At 27.9% G+C, this 25161-nt stretch overlaps 4 protein-coding genes across 6 annotated transcripts; 3 read left to right on the top strand and 1 right to left on the bottom strand.

Annotated features, from left to right (window-relative positions):
- Positions 1 to 1966: 1966 nt before the first annotated feature.
- On the bottom strand, positions 1967 to 8536 carry LOC111041318. The gene is made up of 15 exons (XM_022325538.1): positions 8066 to 8536; positions 7649 to 7780; positions 5404 to 5562; positions 5003 to 5094; positions 4799 to 4926; positions 4571 to 4733; positions 4427 to 4500; positions 4120 to 4283; positions 3862 to 4065; positions 3696 to 3802; positions 3077 to 3265; positions 2868 to 2998; positions 2500 to 2620; positions 2279 to 2434; positions 1967 to 2170 (listed from the first exon to the last, which is right to left on the bottom strand). Exons 1-15 carry the CDS (start codon positions 8133 to 8135, stop codon positions 2060 to 2062), a joined length of 2001 nt encoding a protein of 666 aa, XP_022181230.1. The 5' UTR covers positions 8136 to 8536; the 3' UTR covers positions 1967 to 2059.
- Positions 8537 to 8667: 131 nt separating this feature from the next.
- Positions 8668 to 12248, top strand: LOC111041319 (mRNA-decapping enzyme 1B). Of its 2 annotated transcripts, XM_022325539.1 has the most exons (4): positions 8668 to 8982; positions 9045 to 9555; positions 10746 to 11257; positions 11453 to 12248. In XM_022325539.1, exons 2-4 carry the CDS (start codon positions 9074 to 9076, stop codon positions 11734 to 11736), a joined length of 1278 nt encoding a protein of 425 aa, XP_022181231.1. In that variant the 5' UTR covers positions 8668 to 8982; positions 9045 to 9073; the 3' UTR covers positions 11737 to 12248. The 2 variants fall into 2 exon arrangements, with proteins under 2 accessions (XP_022181231.1, XP_022181232.1); XM_022325540.1 differs by having other exon boundaries at positions 8668 to 9555.
- Positions 12249 to 13826: 1578 nt separating this feature from the next.
- On the top strand, positions 13827 to 20739 carry LOC111041320 (ubiquitin carboxyl-terminal hydrolase 5-like). Of its 2 annotated transcripts, none has more exons than XM_022325542.1 (15): positions 13827 to 14555; positions 15108 to 15233; positions 15861 to 16031; positions 16097 to 16203; positions 17169 to 17359; positions 17423 to 17568; positions 18282 to 18475; positions 18693 to 18764; positions 18826 to 19024; positions 19088 to 19290; positions 19471 to 19590; positions 19685 to 19866; positions 19942 to 20142; positions 20224 to 20424; positions 20532 to 20739. In XM_022325542.1, the coding sequence occupies exons 1-15, from the start codon at positions 14439 to 14441 to the stop codon at positions 20720 to 20722; spliced, it is 2421 nt and encodes an 806-aa protein (XP_022181234.1). In that variant the 5' UTR covers positions 13827 to 14438; the 3' UTR covers positions 20723 to 20739. The 2 variants fall into 2 exon arrangements, with proteins under 2 accessions (XP_022181234.1, XP_022181233.1); XM_022325541.1 differs by having other exon boundaries at positions 13828 to 14555; positions 15840 to 16031.
- A 1478-nt stretch (positions 20740 to 22217) lies between these two features.
- Positions 22218 to 24930, top strand: LOC111041321 (outer dense fiber protein 3-like protein 2). The gene is made up of 2 exons (XM_022325543.1): positions 22218 to 22516; positions 24125 to 24930. Exons 1-2 carry the CDS (start codon positions 22284 to 22286, stop codon positions 24552 to 24554), a joined length of 663 nt encoding a protein of 220 aa, XP_022181235.1. The 5' UTR covers positions 22218 to 22283; the 3' UTR covers positions 24555 to 24930.
- Positions 24931 to 25161: the final 231 nt, after the last annotated feature.

Below are 25161 nucleotides of genomic sequence, written 5' to 3' on the forward strand. Positions count from 1 at the left end.
TGCCACATTGAGGAAATTACTCCCAATACCTTCCAAAAATGATTTTTTTATTGCATTAAATTATTTATGAAAATTCTTAGTTAGGTGTACAATTTGTTTATTTCAAAATTATATAGTTAAAAAGTTAAACAATTATTTGTTTTAAAAAGTAAACCACTAAACAGCCACATGTATTCTACAAAAGTATTCATTAGGTAATATTTTATATTGCGTTACTCTAGAGTTTAAATTCTGAACAAAGAGATTGATCATAAATGAAAGTACTGATTTTACATTTTTATTATTTTATTATTTTGTGTGTGTGATTTAGTTTTCTTGATTTACATTAGAAAAAGTGCTTTGATTTCAACTCAAAAGTGTAATTTCTTGACTCTGGAAGCAAATTTGATCTAATTGGTAGGTACTTTTGTGAAAATTTCCTATAATTTTCAAAAAAATCTGGAAAAGCTTATGAAATATGAAGGGAAAACAAACATTTTTTTGCAAAACAACATTTATTTTATTATAACTTAAGAACAAAGGTAAGTAGGTAAGTACTAAATGTTTTTTTTTTTAGTTAGATAGGTATCTATGTCCTGGAATGATTTAAAATTATTTTATATGCATGATATATACTGTGAATACTAGATGTAGCTATTTTACTAATCAAGGATTAAATTGAGATAACTGCAATTAGATTAGTGTCCCACTGTGTTACGATTGGCAGCAGGTAAAGTGAGTTGTTTCAATTTGGCGATGTGTTGGTTGCAATAGCTAGGTGCACACGTCTTCTGCAGCTTGAATATATTCTATACAATTTAAAATAAACTGTAAAGATAGGTACCTACTTTAAATCCTTTTAAAGATATGCTTAGCAATTGGTAGGTACTTATCCAAAAAATTGTGAGTGGAACAGATGGACGTTTCAGACTTTAGGAGAGCAGGGGACTATATGCCCCCCTCCCCAGACCACCTATATAAGTGATTAATTAATAATTTTAAACAGTGGCACAAACTTCAAATTATTCAGAGGCTAGTCTAATACTTCACCCAGCTGCAAGGTTGGCGCTTTACTGTATGGAGTTCATATAGTAAAAAAATGTTTTATAATTTGCCCCTGTTGGTGCCTTGCAGATAGTGTGCAAGACTTTGCGAGGAACCAATTAATAAGTCTGGCTAATAATTAGGAAAATTAAAAAGCAATTAATGTATTAATTAAAACTTATAAGATGTAAAAAATAAAAATTGTGTTTCCTGTTGTTTAAAATTATTTATCAAATATAATTTGAACAAAAATACATATGAAAGTTTATTTTAAAAAAATCCTTTTTACTTTACCAATGACCACGGTTGTAGATAGAACCTAGTCTTCTATCTACAGACGTTCTAGTGACCCAAGTAGGGTGTAAGAAATTTTTGAATATTAAAATATATTTTTAAATATGCCAAAAAGTGGATGAATTTGCCTAAATTATGATTAAAAAGCATATTTCATGATTTTGAATGAAGAAAACCAGAGGTTGACTTCTACAGATGACGATACATATGTATATAAGTCATAAATAAGAGGACCAGTGCATTATCAAAAAATTGTTTTTATTTAAAAAAATTAAGCAAATCAATATTATCTTGTAATTTTAGTTAATAATTCAATGACTAATAGTCAAGTTTCATAGTTTAACATTTAAAAATTATAATATGGTATTAAAAAATATTTAATAAAAATATAAATATAAAGAATTTATGAAAAAACAATCTATATTTTTAATTTATGTAAAACAAAAACTTATAATTAATATGTGTAGTGTACACAATACATATGATGTATGAAATAATATAAAAAAGATTAGAGCAGTTGGCCTACTTTAATTTTTTGCTTGGTAAAAAAATCACATTCCCTATTTATACAAATATCTCATAAAAAAAAGAAGTCAAATATATTTTAAAAAAATATGTAAATATTATCCTATTAATGGTTTCAATGATTTTAATTTTTGTGAATGATTGTTATAAAAAAATTAATCAAAATACTGACAACCAATATTGCTTAAATATTTGTTATTCATAGTATAAAAATAAATTAACATGTTGAAACGTCAGTTCCAGTATCATTCTGCAAATTTTGATTCAACATAAAAATTAGCATGTGTAAATTTGGAGCTTCTGTCCGAAGTAAATCCTCCAACGGATCCTGAACATTTAAAACACATTTAATTAATTTAATGATGGTAAAAAAAATATACTCATATAAAATCAAATAAGGGACAATGACGTATTTGAATAGTTAATAAAAAATTACCTCCACTGTGTGTTCAGCATTCATATAATATGGAGCTAGAGCAATATGTTTTTCCATTTGAAAGCATACATTTAAATTCACTATTTTAAAATCTTTTTCAACTTCTTCTTGATTCAAATATTTAAAAATAAATCCTTCTTCACGTTTATCAAACAACTAGAAAAAATACTTTCAGTAAAATATTATCAACTTGTTTTAGTATTTTTATGTATTGTGCTTACCACTCCTGTATGCAGAGCATTATAGAAATCTGCCATGTACATGTCAAACAATTGTAACATTTTTAAAATTGATGGAGTTTCTGCTATATTCTCAATTCTGCTAGTATCAACTTTTATGTGCCTAAATTGTTTTAGATTTATTTTAATGTTCCGTATTACAGACATTTATTAAATTTAATACATTATATTTAATCTTACAGTAAAATTCTTTAAACAATGTGATATTAAAATGAGTATTCATTTTCAATTGTGTGTATAATGATACAGTATTAAATATAACATTGTTTAATTAAATTATTTCTCATTAGTGTCTTCAAGTATAGTATTATTTAATAATTAAAACATTTAACAAGTTGTAATTTACACACCTCAGCATTAGTTTGGACAATCTATCTAACCAGTATATATTTACTGACATTAAACCGTTATAGAAAACACTTGGAGGCATAATTGTCCAAATAGGCCATATAGTTGGATTCAAATTTTCTAAAACAGACACCTAAGAGTATTTAAGTTAGCGAGTTAATTTGTACGCATGCATATAGTACACTATATTCTTAATTAAAAAAAAACTTACTTTTTCAAAAAATGTATAAACTGTATGTTTTAACGGTGCTTCTTGGGGATAATTATAAATACATATTGAGCACCAATGCGATATATATTTTGTCAAACATTTTACTATTTCAAATTCTGTTTCTTCTCTTAATTCTTCACCAAATAATGTACAGTTTTTATTTGTTCTAGTTTGTTTTGAATTAAAATACTAAATAAACATTATTAATCAATTCTAAGTAATAAAAGAATTTTAATATTATTCATTTGAGAAAAAAATGCACAACAGATGATCGAAAATTCCTTAAGTTGGTAAATGTTTGGTATGAATGTTTTTGAGTATAAAATATACAAATAAACTAGACCACATAACCTTTGGAAAAATCAGATAAACAAAATTTTTGAACAACAAAGCAATTTGAAATAACACAACATTTACAGAGTGAAATAAAAATAAGCAAGATAATTTATAAAAATTTAAGATTTTAGAAGATAACTTATCATTTACTTTCTATATTTTGAAAAAAGAGAATCAAATTAATTTATTTAAAACCCTTAAATTAACTATTAATATTGTATTAATTATGACTTTTAGAAATAATAAACTTAATGTTAAAAAATAAAATCATTATTCAACTTACCAAATTACAAAGAAGATTAGTCAAGGAATTAATTACCATTCTATAAATCAATTCATCTCCAGTAATAAATATTGCATACAATTTTTCCAAAAACCGAGTTTTTAATTCTAAACATAAAATAAAACTGATAAGTATAAAATTTAAAATTATACCTCAGTAATACAACCTTCTTCTGAAGTGAATGTTAAGAATTCGAAAAGTTCATACATTAAACGACTATTTTCTATACCATCCCATGAGATTATGTATTGGAATATAAAAATATTTACTGCTGCCAAACCTCTATGTGCAAATTTTTGAAATTCCAAAATTTCATGTAAGAATTTTGATTTTTGTGAAGATTTTACATTAACTTCATTACTTAAAAAAACTAATAAAATTTTACAAATTATTATTTATAAAGTTAAAACAATACTTTAATTACTTTGATCTAGACTATGATACAAATTATTTGAAAATCTATGTTGCAAATTCAATTCTTTGTCATTGTTCATAAGTAATTTACACCAACCACTAACACTACCTAAAAGTGCCAAACTGTTATTAGAAGAACATTCTTTTAGGAATGATTTTGCTAATTCTTCAGTACTGAAAATATAAAAATTATTGCAATTTAAATTTTCAGTTAACAAAATACAAACAAAAATAAAAGTTAATTATTACAAAACAGACAATTAATTCTAGAAAAACATTATATTTTAATGAACATAGTATATATTGTTATTTTTTACCTTGGAAATTCAAATTTGTTATTAATGTCCACAAACTGAATTTTATTATAAAATTTATCTGAGGACTTCCTTTCCTAAAATAAAATAAATAATACAAATAGTTAAAAATTTGTATTCAAATTAAAATATATTTAAGAAATATACATATTCTATGAGTTGTTGATTGTGCGTAGACTGTGGATTTATACTCATTAATTCTTTCCTTACGCTACGTAGACCACAAGCAAGTTCTTTACAAAATGCATTGTTACAATCAAAAAGTCCCTTTTGCCGTGTATTGTTCATCAAATTAGGACTTTCAAAGAAACTAAAAATGAATAAAATATTTACTATTTAGTTAAATACCATTGGTTTTTAACTGTTTATTATTACGTCAGTAATTTGTTCAGATATGGTGCAGATTTAGAACTCTCTATAATATTCTTACAGCATGTTATCATCCATTTTTGAACATCATCAGATTTTGTTAAACAATAAATAATACCAGCTACTGGTTGACACTAGAACAATTAAATTATAATCAAATACATCTCATTACATGTTTTAATAATAATAATATTATAAATATTTACTCACTAAATTTAAATTTTGATAATTACAAAGATGAAATAAGACTTTATAATACTTATCAATTATATCCATATTAGTTAATTTTTCTTCAACCACGTCTATACAATTGCAAAATAATATAAAATTTATTTTAGTACAAAAATTGAAAAAATTTGAAACATCAATAATTTATAATACAATATGAATATATTATATTAAAAAAAATAGCGTATATTAAAAACACTTAAGCCAGGTTGCATGAAAAATATATTAATTTAATGGACCAATTATGGGCCACTTAATCATGTTTAAAGAACCATTAGCTAACTATTGATTCCTTAAATTTTTAGTGATTGTTCGTGGAACCTGGCAATAATGATTTATAATTTATATATATATATATACATATAATATAGTTTAATACTCACAAAGTAACCAGTATAATATGTATTGAGCTTTTGTTGCATCGTTAACACTTTGCCGATAAGCTGACAAAGCCCAAACTATAAGTTCTTCACAAATATCATGGGGAATTGATGGTTCTTCTGGTACTAGTGTTAAGAGTATTCGTCTAAAATTTTGTACACCTAAAATAATGCCATCAGTTATAAAAGTACCTACTAGTTAAAATTCTTAAACTTTATCTATTTATTTCAAATTATTACTAAACAATAACAATTTATCAATATTTTAATTAAGTATATACATTTATATATTTTATATAATTTATTTATCCACTTTAGCCTTAACGTTCAACATGAACACACATTGTTCTGGCTCATTAATGTTTATGAACAAATATATGTACCTGCTTCAATTAATGACATCATATTGAAGAACAATGTTCAGAAAAACTGGCCTCGTTCGACATATAGTGTCTTATGTGTTAACTACGAAACAAAATCTGTCAACCTCGTTAACTTTACCTAGTAAAAATGACAAAAAAACTAAAGTTTTTATGTCTCTTAACCATTATATCACAGAATAACTTCTGTTCGGTGGTTTTTCTTCCGATAATATCAGTGACAATGTAATTTCCAAGCCCTTAATCAACTTTATGGAATACTCGACGACCTACCTAACATTGGGTCATGACACGGAGCTACTGACCTCATCTATATAGTATATATTATGTTACAGGCAATGTGGTCCTGCCCGGGCAATGTGAACCATACATTTTTTTAACCAACTAATATTATTTTTTATTATTATTACCTATTTATAGAATTGATTTTTTTTTTTAAACAATCATTATTAATTTAAATCATGTATCATAATACAATAAACTATGCATTTTTTGAAACACTGTGTGCAAAATTATTTTTGTTCCTTATCGTACTACCTATTTAAAAATCAAGTTTAGAAAAGCAGACAGACTATGTAATTCCAAGTGCCATGATTCTAAATCTTGTTCAAGTAAATAGGTAATAATGAAATTATAATTTAGCATAAAAATAAAATGATACTTATTAATTTTTTTTTGTTATTCCATCAAAATATTTGTAATATTATGGTACATGAATAAAATGAATAATGATTGTTTTTAAAAAAAATCAATACTATAAATAGGTTATGATTATAATTCATAATGATAATAAAAAATAATATTAGTTGGTTAAAAAAAAAAATTGTGGTTTACATTGCCCGTAACATATATATAACAAATATATCTAACTTCTCCGCATTCAACACCAACTTAACAAAACTCACTAACCCAAATGGTTATAGATGTAAGTCTTTGTCATCATATATCACTGTACAACCACAGGAACACTTTAATTACAATAAAATAAATATGGATGACTTATAGAAGACACTAGTTTCCATTCATAATTTATACCATCTACACACATACAGGTTCATCATAAGAAACCTACCATCAATCCACCTTAATTACTGACATTAGTACAGCTCTGGCTAAACTAGGACATTCAAGCAAACACGTATACAATGGTACAACCAAAAATAAATGTCCACTATTCTTTGTAGAGGTTACACCAAAAACCATAACAGTCCTGCTCAATGGGACAGGAGTTATTGTACACTGACAACTTTAAAGAGTGTCCAACATTCAAGTCTGCAAGCAAGAAAACTAATTCAAAGTTCCCTGATCCCCATACTCAACCCACAACATTCACAGAAACTACCAACAACTAAAATTCGCACACAAAACATAACTTCCAACAATCTTTCACATTTAATTACAACTCTACATTTTTTTATAAGTCAAATTTTCTCTTTCTTTCTTCACTTCTAAACTCTAAAAACACTTATTGCCCAAATTTTTATAATTTCGTAATTTGTTTTTAACACTCCATCATCATAATCTTATTCTGTACTACTACCTATTTTTTTCTCATTAATCATTTATATACTGAAAAAATAATCTCCTAATTATTTTATCAAAGATCTATTTGAATTATTTTTTTAAATATGTACATCTTGTTTTAATAACTAATCTTGTTTTTATTTATTTTCTTAAATTCTGCTTATAATGTTATATGTAATATTTCAGTCTTCAGACTGTTATAACCTGTTTTTTTTTTTAAATAATATGGTTGACAATTTTATTGTTGAGCTATAAAAGTTAATGCTAGAAGTTATAATAAATAAAAAAATAAAAAATAATAATAATAATACATTTATGATACAGTTATAATACTGTGTACTTACTTAAATCAACAGTACACAATATTTGACAAACAGTATTCAACTCTTCATGAACTAATCCATTATGTTGGACGATATCTTTAAAATCATTTAGATAGTTACTAAATAATACATTAGTTGATAACTTGTTTCTTTCTAAAATAATTACAAAAAAGTAAATGAATAAGCAATTACCAATTATAAAATACTTACACAAGATAAATGTTATATTGATGACAAGGAACAAGAAAAAGAAGTCACTTAGACTTAGTATTGAACAAAAAATTTTCCAAATGTACTCTATGTAGGATATACTTGTAAAACTTGTAAGTACCAATTACTTTAAATGAATTATATTTATAACATCATCAAGTGAAAGTAAAAATAAAATAAATAGTTGCATTTTAAGTTAGGTAGTATCTAAATCTAGATAAAACTTACCAATACTCTGCGACAATTCTTTGAAAAACATACTACGGTCATAGTAATATTCCTCTTCTTGACCACTCATTGTGAATTTTGCTACAATTTATAATAGGTACAGATATGGAATAAAACAATTTAAATACTAGATAAATAAGCAGTAGTAATCACGACTGTCATGGTTATTTTGTGGCAATATGGTACATTCACCATTAAAATGATTGTTTTTTCCTAGTAAAATCAAGTGTTGAAGTTGTTGAAAGAGTATTCAGATTTGGGGTTCACAGTTCCAACAGAAACATACAAAGTTACAACTTCCAACCCTGCAACAGCTATCAAATAACAAAGTCAATCACTCAAACGTAAAGGCGCGAATCGACTGATGACAACAATGTAGTGTTGAGTGAGATAGCTGAAAACTGACGACAACAGACTACAGAGTTGTAATAGAAAAGATACATGAAAATAAATAATAATAAAGAAATGAAAATAACGAATTTTCGTTATCAAATTTGTCAATTATCAGCAGCTCTGTGCACAAATACCGTGTTAATGGTAAGCTGGTAACAGAATCGTTTGTTTTTCGTTCTCGAAATTCTCCCACTTTTTTACTAGTTATCGTTCGATTTGTTCGGTGCTTTACGACTTCGGACTTACTACTCTGCTTCTTCAACGCTCTCACGGATCGCCAGTCACCTCATTTTAGTATTTTTAACTTGTTTTTATTGAATGTATTATTAATTTTGAAGTTTCCTAAAATATTATTTTACATAATACCGTTCATATGCCTACCGTTTAAACAAGTTGTGACGAACAAAACAGGACCAGTGAATGTTATCATCGTAAAAATATTGAAATGATCTAAAAAGAAATACATTATTGAATACATTCAAGATTTTATATTCAGACCTAGTATTTGAAGAACTAGTCTACGGGTATAATTGTTATAAACTAATATTACTATCTCACACATTTTATTGATCTCCATATATTTTAGTGTTACTGTTCGATAGTCAAACATAAACAATGAGTTACGGCGATTCTGAAGCTAAAATGAATCTCTCTGCTTTGCAAAGAGTAGATCCATATGTTGATAGTATTGTACAAACAGCAGGACACGTCGCTCTGTATTCATTCAATGCAGAAGCGAATGCATGGCAAAAAACCAATGTTGAAGGGACTTTACACGTGTATACGCGATCTGCTGAACCTTTGCACAGTATTATGATAATGAATAGATTAAATACAAACAATTTGATGGAACCTATTGAAAACGGCTTAGATCTTCAACTTCAAGAGCCATTTTTACTGTACAGAAACTGTGGTGGTTCTATTTATGGTATTTGGTTTTATGACAAAGAAGAATGTGCCAAAATATCCAACATACTCAAATCATTGATCAAAAATATGATAGTAAAACAAAATGATAAAGTTAACAAACAAGAAACTGGTTCCACCAAAAGTATCGATCTCGTTTCAATGCTAAGTCGGGCACAAGAGGATTATAGGTAATTATTATTAAATGTAAACAACCAATAGGTGTTAAACATACAATGTATCTGTTACTTATTTTTTTAACTTAAAAAAACATTTTAAAATCTTAATGCAGTTTACTGAAATGTATCGCTGTAGTTATCTAGTCTAATAACCATCCATTTTCAACTCAAAATATTTAAAATTCAAGGAATTAAGTGAAATCTTAACTTTGGTAGTACAATTGTTAAAAATTGTAGACAAAAATCAAGATAAAAAAATGTTTATGATTGTCGTAACTAACTTAAAATTTAAATCCATAATGTCCCATTTTTCATAAAAGAAACCAATTTAAATAAAATTAATGTGCCTGCCAGGTGATTCTTTTGTCACTGAATACTCGTTAGTTAAAAAAATATAAACATTTTTACATGGTCAAGGTAGTTGTTAAAAAACAATATCTTCTATCCTCGACATTTTTAAAGTTTTGACTTTTTTGATAACATACAGTTTGAATTTCACATTCCAAATCATAATATTTTTCTAAGTATTTCGATACATAGAAATTGAATTTAGAACAAATGGTTTATGAGTAATTAAAATTAGAGACTGGAATAATATGCACTAAACAGGTGCTAAATATGATGAAAATATGCATCATCGAAATGGTGCAAAATATGCTTTTATATGCACAAAGAATTCAAAATATACAATTAATATATTTAAAAAATTTGGACCAAAAACAAGTTGAACATTTTTTTTTAATCTTCAGCTTCAAAGTATTATTAATAAGACTATTTTAAGTAAACTGTATTGTCAAATTACCTCTATAATATATTATGTACAACTAAGTAAATCACATTTGGATTCATTAAAAAATGTTTAGAATTGTAACCTAAAAATTATATATGTATTGGTTTTGTATTTTGATCCCTCATAGTTGTGCACTTGTGCATCCACTTTGTAATTTGTATGAATATTAAAATGCATATAATTCTGATCTCTACTTATAATTCATAAGCCACTGGTCCTAAGTTCAGTTTTTATGTATTGAAACACTTAGAAAAACGATCTGCTTTTGAATATAAAATGAAAACTGTTGTCATTAAAAAGAGAAAAATACTTGAAAAATCTTCAGATGTGTGTGCAGCGTAAATGTTCAATATTTGATATAAATATAAGATAAAACAACTTTAAATTATAATATATTGTGTTGATTTGATAGGGCCAATAAAACCATCTCAAAGGGATCTGAAACACCATCCAAAAAAGTTGAAGAAAATGCCCCTCCTCAATGTGTTATGGATTTTTTTGCAAAAGCAGGAAGTGGAAAAAATTTCTCAGAAGGATTACCATCATTATCAAGTTATGCAAATACACAAAGTACACAAACTCCAGCTTTGAAAACAGGATCTAATGAATCTATGTTGCACAAGTTGATGGCCAGTCCAATTCATACAGTAGAACAAATTGAAATGCAACAAAGGTCAGCAACACCTAGAACAGATATCTTGGTTCCAACTCATACTGAACAAACTAAAACATGTTCATTCAATAACATAAAGCCCAGAAGTTTGATAAATCAATTAAATCAGCAAGATGAAGATGATACTTCCCACGCTAATCGCAATGGATATCATCGACCAAAAGATATTAAAGATAATTCATTTAGTTCATCATTGATTGATCATTTTCTTAATCAAAGCAATCTATCTGAAAAATCAAATAAAGTTATGGGTAAATACTTAATATTTATTTTATTTCACTACATTTCTTTAAAAATAAATATCACATTTATAAGACAATAATATTTGTTTAGTTATATTTAAACAATTAATTGTGGTTTACTATTAACGCCTTTTTTAAATGTTTTATTTTTTTAATAGTTATTCAATGATTTTAAAAAAAAAACTTTTTGTTGTTTTTTTCTAGGTGCATCTATGCCATTAGAATCACAACTTGATTCAGATGAGCTAATGCCACCTACTAGGTTCATATTGGATGAAATTGAAGATGAACTAGTTACCTCTTCAGTAAATGCAATGTCAATAACAGAACCTAAACACCTGGAACCAGCATCAAATAAATCTAATAACAAATTGGAACCATTAACAAAGAATCAGTTATTACAAGCTTTTGAATACTTATTAAAAAATGATCCAGATTTTATGGTAAAAATACATGAAGGTTATGTCAAGTCATTATTACGAAATTAAGATTATCTATTTGGATTCCATTACTTTAGTACAAGTATGACTATTTCTTTTTTGACATTTTGACAAAAATTGCATTATTTTTTAAGCAACATATATATTTTTTTCCAAACAATAATAGTTTTTAATTGATACATAAATAATGAAATAAAATAATAAAAAAACAACTATTCCCTATTTTATTTTGTGAATTGAAACTATTTTATTATATACAATGTGCATTATGGTAGTATCTGAGCAATTCAGAACAAATGCATGTATAGATTGAACATTTTGATTTATATTTTGAACGTTGTTGGTACTTCAAAGTATTATTTTCACTATCAATAATTATTAATTACTCTAAATAGTATTTCAATTTATTTGACTGAAAAACCAATACAATTATTATTACCAACTGCCATATATTTATGCTGTTCATTAATAAAGCTGTTGGGTATATTAATTGTAATTAACTATTTTATTGTTTATTTTTTAAACTAAATAATCATCTGGTTTCCGATTTATTATTTGTTTTATTTTAAAAAGAAAATGGTTAACTTCAATGTTATCTATTAAAATAATAAATTTTAGACTTCTTTATTTTAATTATGTGTAATGTTTAGATTATATGTAATATGAAGAACCTGTTAAAATTAAGCTTTAAATTATTAATATCAATTATAAATTTAACGCAGCTGTGTATTAAGTTTTAATGTTGATACTGTTAATAATGTATGAAAATGTATTGATGCAATTTCGCCATTTTAAATATATTAAAAAATAAAGTAATGGAATTTTAGTTTTGCTCCAAATCATAATATACAAATATGTTATAAAAAATTATCTATTATAATTTCTTTTAGAAACCTAAATCATATTAAAATGTTTTCATACTCATTGTCCTTAGTATTTAAAATATTTTACAAATTTATTATTCATAGCTTAGTAGCCATCTGTCTGACTTTTTAAATTGGATACTTTTAGAGCTATGCTCCAAGCTGAGATGCTGTTTTGAAACTAAAATCTCATATTGATAATTACATTATCAATTTATTTTATAAATGTTGTCTATTACTGTAAATGTGTGTGTATAAAAGTAGATCATTTCTTAGTGAGTATGCTCCAGTATCCTTTGGGATTGTTTACCAATGTGTAGTCAGTTTGAATACATCCACACGAGGTACCAGTACATAGGATAATACATTTTTTATTCTATAGTGTAACAATGAAATTTAAGATTTTAATTAATCAAAATAATAATTCTAAATTTGTTTTGGAAATTATATAATTTCTTTTATATCCTTTAAAATGTCGTAATACATTGTACTTTACGGTTTATATTCTAGAGGCAGTGTTAAAAGTTAAAACTTACAACTAAAAGTAAAATTTAGACGACATTAGACAGATGTATAGCTACATTAATTTCTAGTTATGGTATTATTAGCTTAGAACTTTTGAATATTGTAATGACTAATGAAGTACACTTATGATTGCTTTAAAACATCGATATTATGTCTAACATTTTTTAACTTCGGAATTAAAATTAGACAACAATTTATTAGAATTTTGGTGATCAATTACTATGTTTAAATTTACTAGTGCTTTATAAAAAATCAATTTAAGTGTTTCATGAAATACTTTGATTTTATTTATCAGGAGTGTAACCATAGGACAATTGAAATTAAATTGAATTTCATATAATCTGTGGTGTAACTACCAGGAGAATTTTTTTGTTGGGGCAAAATATAATAAATAAATTTCGTATCTGTATTTTAAAGAATTTTGACAAGATTGCCGCCCGTGTGAACAGGGGGCACCCGTGCGTCTTCTCTGCGTCCGCTATTTCTCAAAATTCAAATTTTTTTATTTTCGTGGTGAAGTGAACACAATGATTGAGTGGTTCTTGTTATCACAAGTCACAACTACACAATACGTTTCCACCATACGTGTATACGAAACATGTTCAGCATTGTCTAACAACACTAACATGGTTAATCATGTGGTTGCTTAACCTAACCAACCAATCACAGCAAAGGATTTAAACAAACTCGCATAGTGGAAAACTGAAAGCCCGCCTCACAGGGTCGCGTCGTATTTAATTTTAATAATCTTTGGCCTTCATGCCGTTCATTTTTTTATATGTAGACCACGATTTAAAATAAAACTTCTACCTTATATAATATCTTAACTTAATGCATAGTACTAATCCGTTAAATCGTGAAGTAGACCAAAATGCAATACCAATTATTTCTACACGTAATATTATAACTGTAACCACACGGCCAAAAGTTGAATTATTATTATTTGTATTCAACCGTGTGGTGTCGTGTGATAAAATAACGATATACCACGCGGTTCAGCCAATCAGAGAAAATAATTTTACACGACACGGTGTGGTGTGAACACTAAGAATCCTCCGTCACGAAGCTGCAGAGTGAAGTCGCACAACTCTATGGTCTTTACTCCACAGTGATAACTCATATTATGTTAGGTTATGAAAATATCCGGTTCTCTTTTTGTTCGAGTGATTTTGTAAATTATAATAAATTATTGTTGAATATTAAATGCTTAATAGGTACCTATTTTTTTTTTAGTTCTATTAAGTATTTAAGCAATTGATGGAATTTTAAATGTTTGATATTGGTGTTTTTCATAACCTTGGATAATTTCTTTAACAGTGCAATTATTTTACTCTGTGAAAAATTAAATTTCTAAGACCCAAAATGGACAGCGATTTTTCTTTAGCTGCGAAGCAAACCTTAGAAAACTATGACGCAAACGTTCCCAAAGAACACGATCGTGTATATAAAGACGAATGTCTTTATTCATTTGATTCTCCAGTAAGTACCTTTAGAGTTTTGCACATATTTGAAATAAAAAAAGTTATGTACTGCTTATTTTTTGTAGTAAGAAATATTAAAACCCTATTGTTACATAAATTGTGTTATAATTATTGTAGAATTACTTTTAGAAGACCATAATGCCAGTTACAATATTAAACATTTTTAGTTTATCACTCAGTTTCTCTATAGTTATTCTGTGTGTTATATTTTAAAATTATCGTAGTTGTCTATTTCATTATTTATTAATATTTCGATTAATTTTATACTGTATTTGAAATGTTTACAAATTAATTGTTTGAACTTCATAAAAATCTATTAATGTTTAAATTTGCTTCTAGAAATCTATAACATTGCACTTACACGCATTTATGTTTTTCATAATATTAACTTCATACCTAATTGAGCCGAAAAATTAAAAGTAAATTTTAAAATAATAAAGTAAACCATTGTTTATGTGAAAAAATATCAAGTACCTTACAATATCATATGTTGATTTTTAATATTTTTCTATAAAATATATAATAATACCAAATAAATAATGTCTTACAGGACTTTGAGGGCGGTCTTTTCATTTGTTTAAAAACATTTGCTGGATTTGGGTATGATCATGTTGAACGTCATCATAGAAAAACTGGATGTTCTGTGTTTTTACATATGCTTAGACATAAAATAGAGGTAAGCCCACTTAATAAAATTGTAATCTTTAATACATTGATCAACAAATACTTTTACAGCGAAACCTCTAAATACCTTGCTGAAATTGTTTCTGTTATATGGCGGTTTCTGCTGTTTATATTATAGACAATTTGTAGTTGGTTTCCAAGAAAAGATCAGCTATTAGGAGGTATCCAATATTGCGAGGTTTCGCTGTAATTAGATAGTTTATTAATGCCATACTTCAACCCCATTTATTAGTGAAATTGATGTGCCTTATAAATATTGCTATATTAATGATAATCATCATTAGAGCTATGATTTATATACAATAAAAAAATGATAAAATATGCAAAAACAATTTTTTATTTTTACACAATATTAATTATTTTTTACAAAAACTCAGCATTTTATGAATTTTAATTATTTTTCGACTATGTTCCAAATGTGCTAAACAAGAGTTGTTCTATTTAATTGAATATAAGCCGAATTGTGGACATATCTGACAACTCATCAATTTGGGCTAAAGGAAAAAAAACATGTAAATGCATAGAAATCCTAGTTCTAATTATTATTATTAAACTGTAGTAGATACTATGTACCTATCATGTATATATAAATTGTTAGGTTGAAACCAAAATGACACAGGTAGGTGATGCTCCAACTGAACGGAAAGTTACTAGACTTGCTATTGGTGTAGATGGTGGATTTGATCCAGATGCCGAAAATAAAAAGTATAAAACAATAGAAGAATATTCTATAGTTATATTACCGTCGTTTAAATCATTTCCATTCGAAACTAGTGAATTACCACAGAAAGTAATTATACAGTTATATTTAATTTTTTAATTTTTTAATTAACATATTTTTTAAATTTATTTCAGGTTATTGATTCTATAAAAGGTATTATTGAAGCTAAATCTGCTAATTATTTAGATGAATTACAAAGTATGTCTAGCACTTGGGATGGTGAAGTTCGACAAAAAACTAGGTATGATAAATCAAATCAATAACAAAATATTGTTTTAACACGTTCACTGCCTCACCTATATTTCTAATCTGGCGTTACACGTCCCGTGTCCATGGATAACATATGCAGGACTATAAAAGTATACAAAAAACAACAAAACCGACTGAAAATAATATTCTGTTAATATGTTCTGAATGGCCTGGTAAATAATAATGCAGTGCCTCTTTTTCCGAATTATTATAGGTGTGTATTTTCAATATGCACTTGTAACGATCACGGATCGGCAGAGGCCTGAGGGCCCTACTACCAAATCCAACCCATGATCAGCAGCAACGGTGAATGTGTTAAAAAATGTGTGTGTAAACCAGCATATATTGTCTCCATCCTACAAACTTACAACATATCAAATATATATTCACAATAATTCATTTTACTCTTGTTATTTTTAAAATTAGAGTGACTAACCTATTATAAAATTTAAAAAAATTAATTAATTAAGCAAAATTGTACAGATTTCAAATGCTCATACATTTTTTTGTAATTTAAATATCAATAAAAGCCTCCAAGATGGTCTAGATAATAATCTTACTTTTTAACTTTATAATAAGTCAATATTCTATTCACACTAATTTAAAAAATAATAAGAGTAAGATGGATTATTGTGAACGATTGGTAGTCAACACATATAGGTGTGGCGTGCTTTTAAAAATATAAATCAATACATTTTTCTTTGCAATTATTAAAATTTATTTTTTTTAATTATAATTGGGTATGAAATTAGATATTTGATATTCTGTCTTAAGAGCACGCTACACCTGCATATATTGTTCCAACTTACAAACATAGAACATAGCAAAATCAGTTCTACAGCCTGGAAATTTTGCTATGTTGTTTGTTTGTAAGGTGGGGACAACAAATATTCTCTTAAGACATAACATTTTATGAGTTTGAATTTAATACTATCTATATTTCTTGTTATCTAACAGATATGCTGATATAGAACAGTTAAATAACGGGAAAACAATTGCTCCCAGTGGTTGGAAGTGTGATTTTGAAAATTGTGATAAAGTTGATAACCTATGGCTTAATTTAACTGATGGTTCAATTTATTGTGGTCGAAAGTTTTTTGATGGATCTGGGGGAAATGGACATGCTACTCTTCATTATGAAAAAACTAGTATGATATTAACTTATAGTTTTAATTTTAAATTTAGCTTATTTTATATTATTATTATTTTAGAATATCCTTTGGCTGTCAAACTTGGTACTATTACTAAAGATGGTAAAGGAGATGTATACAGTTATCCAGAAGATGATATGGTGGAAAATCCTAATTTAATCAAACACCTCTCACATTTTGGTATCAATATTTCTGCTTTAGAAAAGGTAATATTGTTTGTTTCTTTTAGGGTGTCCCTTGAGAATTTACCCATTATGATGTCTCCTGAAATAATGGAGATGTAATAGTTCTGGCTTTTTAATACAACTGTCATGTTTTAATGAATTTTAATGTTTTGGTAAAAAAAAGTTTAAAAAATATATTTTTTATTTAATTATTTTCATAAACTTGAAGATAGCCAAATAGAGTTGAAGAGTTCATTTTTCTGAAAATACTGACGTTTCATTATTTTATTTTCATTAATCTCCTGGATTTTAATATTTTTACTAGTTTCGAGAAAAATTATGAAATATTTAGTACCATTGTGGTATCAAAGATGTGGTATGTGCTTGTGCGGCCAGCAAATGCTTTCAGTGTGGCCCTCAATTTTTTTTGAAACTAGAAAAAAAAAAGTCAAGAGTTTAATGAAAATAAAATGTTTAAAAGTCAATGTTTATAAAAAAACAAACTATTCAAAATGGCTATATTCAAGTTTTTTGAAAATAATTAAATAAAAAAATATATTTTTACCTAAACATTAAAATAAATTAAAACATGAAATATTTGTAGTTTTTGTCAATGTGAGTCTTATTAAAAAACCAGAATTATGATATCTTCATTATTTTAGGATATATCGCATTGGGTAAATTCTCACTGGGGGACACCCTATGTATGTCTGAAAATTAATTTTATATACTTATTTTATAATATATAATTATAGACTGAAAAATCAATGATAGAATTAGAATTAGCTTTAAACCAAAAGGTTGGTGAATGGGCAACATTACAAGAGAGTGGAAGTGAATTAAAACCAATTTTTGGTCCTGGTTACACAGGTATTCACAATTTGGGAAATTCTTGTTACATGAATAGTATCATACAAGTTTTATTTTCTATTTCGGATTTTACTGATAAGTAAGAAATTCATTATTTTTATTTAATATCCATAAACCTATACTTTATTTGGAATGAGATCGTACCTCGGCGGCGACGGTCAGACGCTTCCCCCACCTAGAAAGCTCATGAGACCAGCACAGAAGTCGGCCGCCGAGGTACGATCTCATTCCGAATAGAGTATAATATTCATGTATTTATTTATTGTCGTTTAATATGAATCATTTTTTTTTTATAGATACTATTTAGGCTCTAAAGATATATTTGAAATGTGTCAAACCAACCCTACTGAAAATTTTGATGTACAAATGTATGTTTATTATTATAATATTCAAATAGTTTTATATTTAATTAAATAAACTGTATTTTAGGGCAAAAGTAGCCCATGGCCTATGTTCAGGAAAATATTCAACTCCACCTCCAGATGTTGTTGAAGGAAAAAAATATTGGCATCATGGTATTAGACCAACTACTTTTAAATCATTGATTGGCAAAGGACATTCTGAGTTTGCTTCAAAGAAACAACAAGATGCACAAGAATTTTTTTTGTATTTCTTGTCATTGATAGAGGTATTTTTGTACATTTATTTACAAAAGTAATAATCTTGTATATAATTTTACTAATGTTTTTAGCGCTATTGTCAACTTTCTCAAAACCCAGCAGAATGTTTCAAATTTAATATTGAAGAACGTTATCAATGTTCAACTACAGGACAAATTGATTACACCTATAGGCCAGAATACTGTTTGCCATTGTCCATTTCACTTGACAATATTGTTAACAAAGCTGAAGTCGAAGCTTTTAAGCAAAAACAAGCTGAAAACGATAATAAAGAGTATAAATTATTAAATTTAATGTTGCTAAATTTATTTACTTATGCTAAAAGACATTTTAAAAATAGTTAATTAATTTTTAGTAGAAACTAAAAATAAAGTTAAATGATTGCATACTTTTAGAAACTAAGAATTTTTTTGATTACATTTAATGTAAAAAAAAAATTATTATTTGTTTTTAGCCTAAGTGAAGTAGTTCGTCCAAAATTGACATTTGCTTCTTGTTTACATTCTTTTGGCCAGCCTGAAATAATCGAACAATTCTTCAATCCTTCATTGAACCAGAGAACTACTGCAGAAAAGTATGTAGTGTTAGCTTTAAATTTTTATTTTTATAGTATATTTATGTTCTATCATTTAATATCTTCAATAATAATATTCTCACTTAAATTCAAGGATTACAAGATTTGCTTCTTTTCCTGATTACCTCATGATACATTTAAAAAAATTTACACTTCGTCATGATTGGACTCCTATTAAGTTGGATGTATCTGTTGAAATGCCTGAAGATATAGACATTGAATATCTAAGAGGAAATGGTGCACAAGAGGGTGAAAACCTTATGATAGAGACTATAGGTATGTAATTAATTTTCAAGACGTTGTTAGTATGTGATATGTTGTGTTGATCATAAACATTATTATGTTTTTTAGATACTCCTCCAGTTTTTGTGTACGATGAGAAAATTATGTCTGAATTAACAAATATGGGATTTCCTCCAGAAGCATGCAAGCGTGCAATATTTTTTACAAAAAATAATAGTCTTAATGATGCTACAAATTGGCTTATGGAACATATATCAGACTCTGATTTTTCAGATCCTTTTCAAGAACCTGGAACGGCAATTAATTCAGGTTAGAAAGTAACTTATATGTTTAATTTTTCTTTCCTTTCAATTTTAATTTTATTAAATCATTTTAATTTTTCGGCTTTAGAATTTTTGCCTAATGAAGAAGCAGCTGCTATGATAATGTCAATGGGTTTTGAACGAAACCACGTAATTGCTGCTTTGAAAGCTACTGAAAACAATCTAGATCGTGCTCTTGACTGGATAATGAGTCATGGACCAGAAGAGATACTCCCAACAGAAAATACACCAAAAAGTCAAATTTTTCAATTCAGAGATGGAAAAGGAAGTAAGTGAACATAAGAACAATTTAAAGGAATATTTTATCTGTTTAAAGTCTTTAAGATAATGAATTTTTATTTTTTTAATACTGACCACAATATTTTTGTATTGCAGTATATAAGTTGTTTGCATTTATATCTCACATGGGCAGTTCTTCCACAGTTGGACATTATGTTTGTCATATAAAAAAGGAAGGACGCTGGGTAATATTCAATGATGAAAAAGTAGCAGTTTCTCAGAACCCCCCTACTGACTTAGGTTACTTATATGTTTATAAAAGAATGGCTAATGATCAGGTTATGTGATTTTATTATTAAAAACATGATATATAATTTTAATTTATTTTTTTTAAATTCTTTTATGAATTTTTGTATCAAGTTTTCTTTTACTTATAATACTGAATAATTTTTTTTTATGAAGACAATTTATGTAAATTGTATTCAGAAGTATTTTCTGATGACTGCTTATAAAAAATATTAAATACTTGTAATTCATTATATATTAACATTGAAACCTAAGCTGAATGCTTACAACTAAAAAAGTTAAGTTAATTATTTGTATTATTGTTTATAGCTTTATACATTTTTCTGGAAATACAAATAATTTAATATATTTTAAATAAACATGAACTTGAAATCTTAATTGTATTTATTGGGTAGTGGTGTTGTAAGGGATCTACAGGCCGACACTGATGTCTTAAGCGATCTACCATAATTTTTTACAATATGCATGACCATTGATTATAAATACTATACTCTGTCGCAATGTAGAGTATGCCAGGTTATGACTTGTTTCCATCCAGCAGTGTGCATCTTGGCTATAAGTAGTGACCGGTGGAAGGTAAAAAAAAGTGCACAGAACCGATAGTATTCTACTATGAGACAGAGTATTTATAATTAATGGCATCATACACTGGAGTCAAGTGATCCACCAAAAACTACTTACAAATAGTTGATTCATATTATCGAGTAAATTTAATTAATAATTATTATTTGTTGTATAAAAAAAGATCATTATTATTAAAAAATAAGTTTGATTTACAGAAAAATTATTTTTATATTAATCAATAAAGGTTGTCATATCATATCATTAAAAAAATCATTGAATCTGTATAGATCTCCACCCACAAGCTGGTTTTTGTTCAATTATGATCAACATTGGCATTTATAGGGGGGGGGGGGTATATTGAAAACTGATGAACCGTTGACAGGTTTCTAAAAATATCCAATAGTCCTGTCAAGCTCCAAAAAACGTATGGGAATTAAATCGGAAAGTTTTGAAATTTGACAGAAATGTTGCTTATAATTATGGTCTCCTGATTGTCCAAAAAAATGTCGCCGTCAAAGGTCCGAATGTGATAGCCATCTTGGTTCTGGTGTTCGATTTTAAGTGTTTCTCATTAAAAATATTATTTTTTAGCAACAATAGCTATATACAAAAATATGGGGGAACAATCGAAATGATGTATTGAGGAACCGGCGTACACACGGGGTGTTGGGTTTTCAACCCCTCTAAAATACATATATGTATAAAAATTATTTTAATATATACAAGATATACCTAATCTATTCATTTATTATTATACATAGGTACAATTTTTTTATATTGTTATAAAATCATATTTTATATATTAAATATTTATTAATATTTATATTTATATTTATATATTCTAATAATAAATCTTAAGCATTTTGAAAAAAATTATTGTTGAACATATTACTTTGCTGGCCAAAATATGTTTTTAATTGTTTCTATAACATTTAAAAACGTTCTATCGACGCTTAAAGAAAACCATTTAAAAGAGTCTCGTTTCTTGAAAAACTATTTTAAAAATATATTTAAAAATATTAATTTACTCCATTGACAATGGTCATCACTAAGCTGCCACGGAATCCTGGGCCAAAATACAACCTGAGTAACATGACACGTCTCGGGCCCGTCACAACAAACGGGGCCTCGCTGGCGCCGAAGTATAAGGAGATTCGTACAACGCGTACGCCCGGGCCGGCCGCTTACAACACCGTGCCCTGCATGTCCGCCACTTTGCCCACGATACCGTCGTGTTTCATAGGGTTAGTATACCAGTATTATGTACAAGTGTGTGATAACAGTCATAATAATAGGTTACCTATTATTTGTTATTTGTATTATAATATAATATTTGATGAAAGCCTTAGTTGTGTGTGTTTTACACATAAATGATAACCAGACGGAGGTAGGTACTTAAAAGTTATTAAGAGGACGTCACACCCACGTGTGTTGTCCCGTCTTACAAATGTAGGTACAACAGAGCAAAAACTGTTTTGCGCGGGACAACTTTTAACTTTCTGTGTTTGTAGTAGTGGCTCCAAAATTTCTGAACATATAGAGTAGAAAATTATCTATGCAACAGCGTGCCTATATTTTAGATAACATAATTAATACAATAAAAGTTATTTGCTTCTAAACTTTTTATTTTTTTGTTTGTTTTTTTCATTTGCTTATAAAAAAAACGTGGATAGTGTAAGTTCTCCCGCGCAAAACAGTTTTTGCTATGTTGTACCTACATTTGTAAGACGCAGACAACACATGCGGGTGTGACGTCTTCTTAAAAATTATATTTTTCGGTTGAGTTTTGAGTGATACGAGGGGGGTGAGAATATATTGTATTTTAACTGCAGGGTACCCAATTTTAGTCATTATTCTAACTTACGTGACTAACGTCGTATATGTGTATGGTACAACTTACTATCTTCCGTGCAAAATCTAGTCCTATTAAGTACCTAACTTCTCATAGTATTCTAATTTTGACTTTTGAAGTGCCAAATCAGTGTTTGTAGAAGTGTATGTGGGAAGGCAACTTCTCAGAGCATCTACTGATGCTTAACTCCAGATTAAGTAGTATTCAAATGAGATTGAATTCGAACTTTTTAAAGTCACATGTTGACTTCATATCGACTTCTCAAAGAAGTTCTTTTTTCTTAGGTAGGTACATTATACTTTAAATCCACAGAATTTCACAATGAATACTTCTTTAAAAATGCACACGTCCTATATCAACTTCTCATCAAAGTTATAAATTATAATTAACTTCCACGATATAGGATTATATGTTATTAATATAGACTTTCACATGGACATCAGATTTTCATCGCACACACCACTAAACAAGCCCTAAACAGGGGGGTTTAGAGTGAAGTCAAAACTTCAAACCCTCCGAAAATTAAAAGTTTATATAGGTATATAATAAGCGGGTGATACCGGATAATGACTTAGATATTTCATTCGTGTTTTAAAAATAAAATCTGCGATCTGTAAAAAATACATTATTTATATACTAATGTTTGCTACTCTATACGAAAAGGCCCAGTCTCACTTTTAATATATCAATAAAATAGGAATCAACAGACACAATGTTGAATGTAGAGGGAAATAGGTTTTTTAAACATTTTGTAAATATTATTAAATTTATTTACTATTTTGAAACAATGTTTGTGTTTTCATCAACAAGACGTTTGATTATTCTTTTAATTGAAACAATTGTATAATAATATGTGTTTATATAAAAATATTATTTCTAACATCCTATATCTATACTACTTACGGTACAATATTAAAAGTTTACTTATTTCGGTTGTTAATCATTATAAAAGTAAAATGTAAGTAGCCAAGTATAGGTTTACACGCATATACCGAGTACAGTTTATAATCTGCGCACAAATTTGCAGGATTAGACGGAACTGTATGAAGAAATCGTTTCGCACACCGGCGCCGAACGCTTACGCCTTGGCCACCACCATCGGCAACCAGGTGCCCAATATTCCGTCGGCTCCGATGCACACGATTTTGGGACGGCACGATGAACCGGGACGTGGCGGCGGCAGACGGGGCGCGGCGTGGTACAAGTCCCCAGGACCGGCGCGCTACTCGGCCGTGGCGTTAGAACACGTCAAGAAGCAGACGCCCAGGCCCGTGATTCTCGGACGCTATGATCCGAAAATGAGAGGCAAACGTACACCCGCTCCCAACGCCTACTTCCCCCCCGCCGGACCGGCGTCACCCTTCGCCAACGCGCCACAGTACACGATTGGTGGCCGAATGAAGCGTGCGGCAAATCCGTTTTACACGGCCGCGGACAAAGTGCCCGACTGGGAGTGATTTTTAAACAAGTCAAACCAAAAACAGCATAATACATTACCTATATTGAATATCGAATCCGGACGAATAGGTACCTTTCGTTTGTGCCATAGAGTAATATTACTCTATGGTTTGTGCTCATATCCTTTCAAAGGTTAGTGGCAATTTATTTAGACAACGATTTCCGGATTTTGCGCCCAAGGGCGAACATTTATGGCGCCTCTTTTCAACATTTTTTTTAACATAGTAGTCGTAGTTAATTTTTTTTTTCTTAGGATCATAAAATTAATTTTTTAACTATGTTTCCCTTTCTCAATGACAACTTTTATTTGCAGTTAATTCTTAGCAATGTTTAGCCTTTTTAAAAGTATATCGTTCCGTACACCAGCACCAGGTTAAATATATCTTATAAAACAATAAACAATGTAATTAATTACATACCTATACAAAATATAAAGTTTTTAATAATAATGTAATTTTAATATAATATGAACATTATAGATATGTTATAATAAATTATAGTATTCAGTGTAATACATTTTTTTAAAAACCATGTCTATTTATGAATTAATTATTTTTTTTAAAAGTTGACTAACACATTCTTTAAATTTTAAATAATAAATTTAGG

The sequence above is a fragment of the Myzus persicae genome, unplaced genomic scaffold (genome assembly GCF_001856785.1).
Source record: "Myzus persicae strain clone G006 unplaced genomic scaffold, MPER_G0061.0, whole genome shotgun sequence".
Taxonomy (NCBI): domain Eukaryota; kingdom Metazoa; phylum Arthropoda; class Insecta; order Hemiptera; family Aphididae; genus Myzus; species Myzus persicae.

Bases quoted from the DNA above. Each gene is read 5' to 3' on its own strand.
- LOC111041321 (XM_022325543.1), top strand. From the start codon at position 22,284: ATGGTCATCACTAAGCTGCCACGGAATCCTGGGCCAAAATACAACCTG. The intron at 22,517-24,124 runs GTGTGATAACAG...ACAAATTTGCAG, and splicing joins TACCAGTATTATGTACAAGT to GATTAGACGGAACTGTATGA.
- LOC111041320 (XM_022325541.1), top strand. From the start codon at position 14,439: ATGGACAGCGATTTTTCTTTAGCTGCGAAGCAAACCTTAGAAAACTAT. The intron at 18,765-18,825 runs GTATGTTTATTA...ACTGTATTTTAG, and splicing joins GAAAATTTTGATGTACAAAT to GGCAAAAGTAGCCCATGGCC. The intron at 19,025-19,087 runs GTATTTTTGTAC...TAATGTTTTTAG, and splicing joins ATTTCTTGTCATTGATAGAG to CGCTATTGTCAACTTTCTCA.
- LOC111041319 (XM_022325540.1), top strand. From the start codon at position 9,074: ATGAGTTACGGCGATTCTGAAGCTAAAATGAATCTCTCTGCTTTGCAA. The intron at 9,556-10,745 runs GTAATTATTATT...TTGATTTGATAG, and splicing joins CGGGCACAAGAGGATTATAG to GGCCAATAAAACCATCTCAA. The intron at 11,258-11,452 runs GTAAATACTTAA...GTTTTTTTCTAG, and splicing joins AAAATCAAATAAAGTTATGG to GTGCATCTATGCCATTAGAA.
- LOC111041318 (XM_022325538.1), bottom strand. From the start codon at position 8,135: ATGAGTGGTCAAGAAGAGGAATATTACTATGACCGTAGTATGTTTTTC. The intron at 4,927-5,002 runs GTGAGTAAATAT...TAATTGTTCTAG, and splicing joins ATTATCAAAATTTAAATTTA to TGTCAACCAGTAGCTGGTAT. The intron at 2,435-2,499 runs GTAAGCACAATA...TATTTTTTCTAG, and splicing joins ATGCTCTGCATACAGGAGTG to TTGTTTGATAAACGTGAAGA.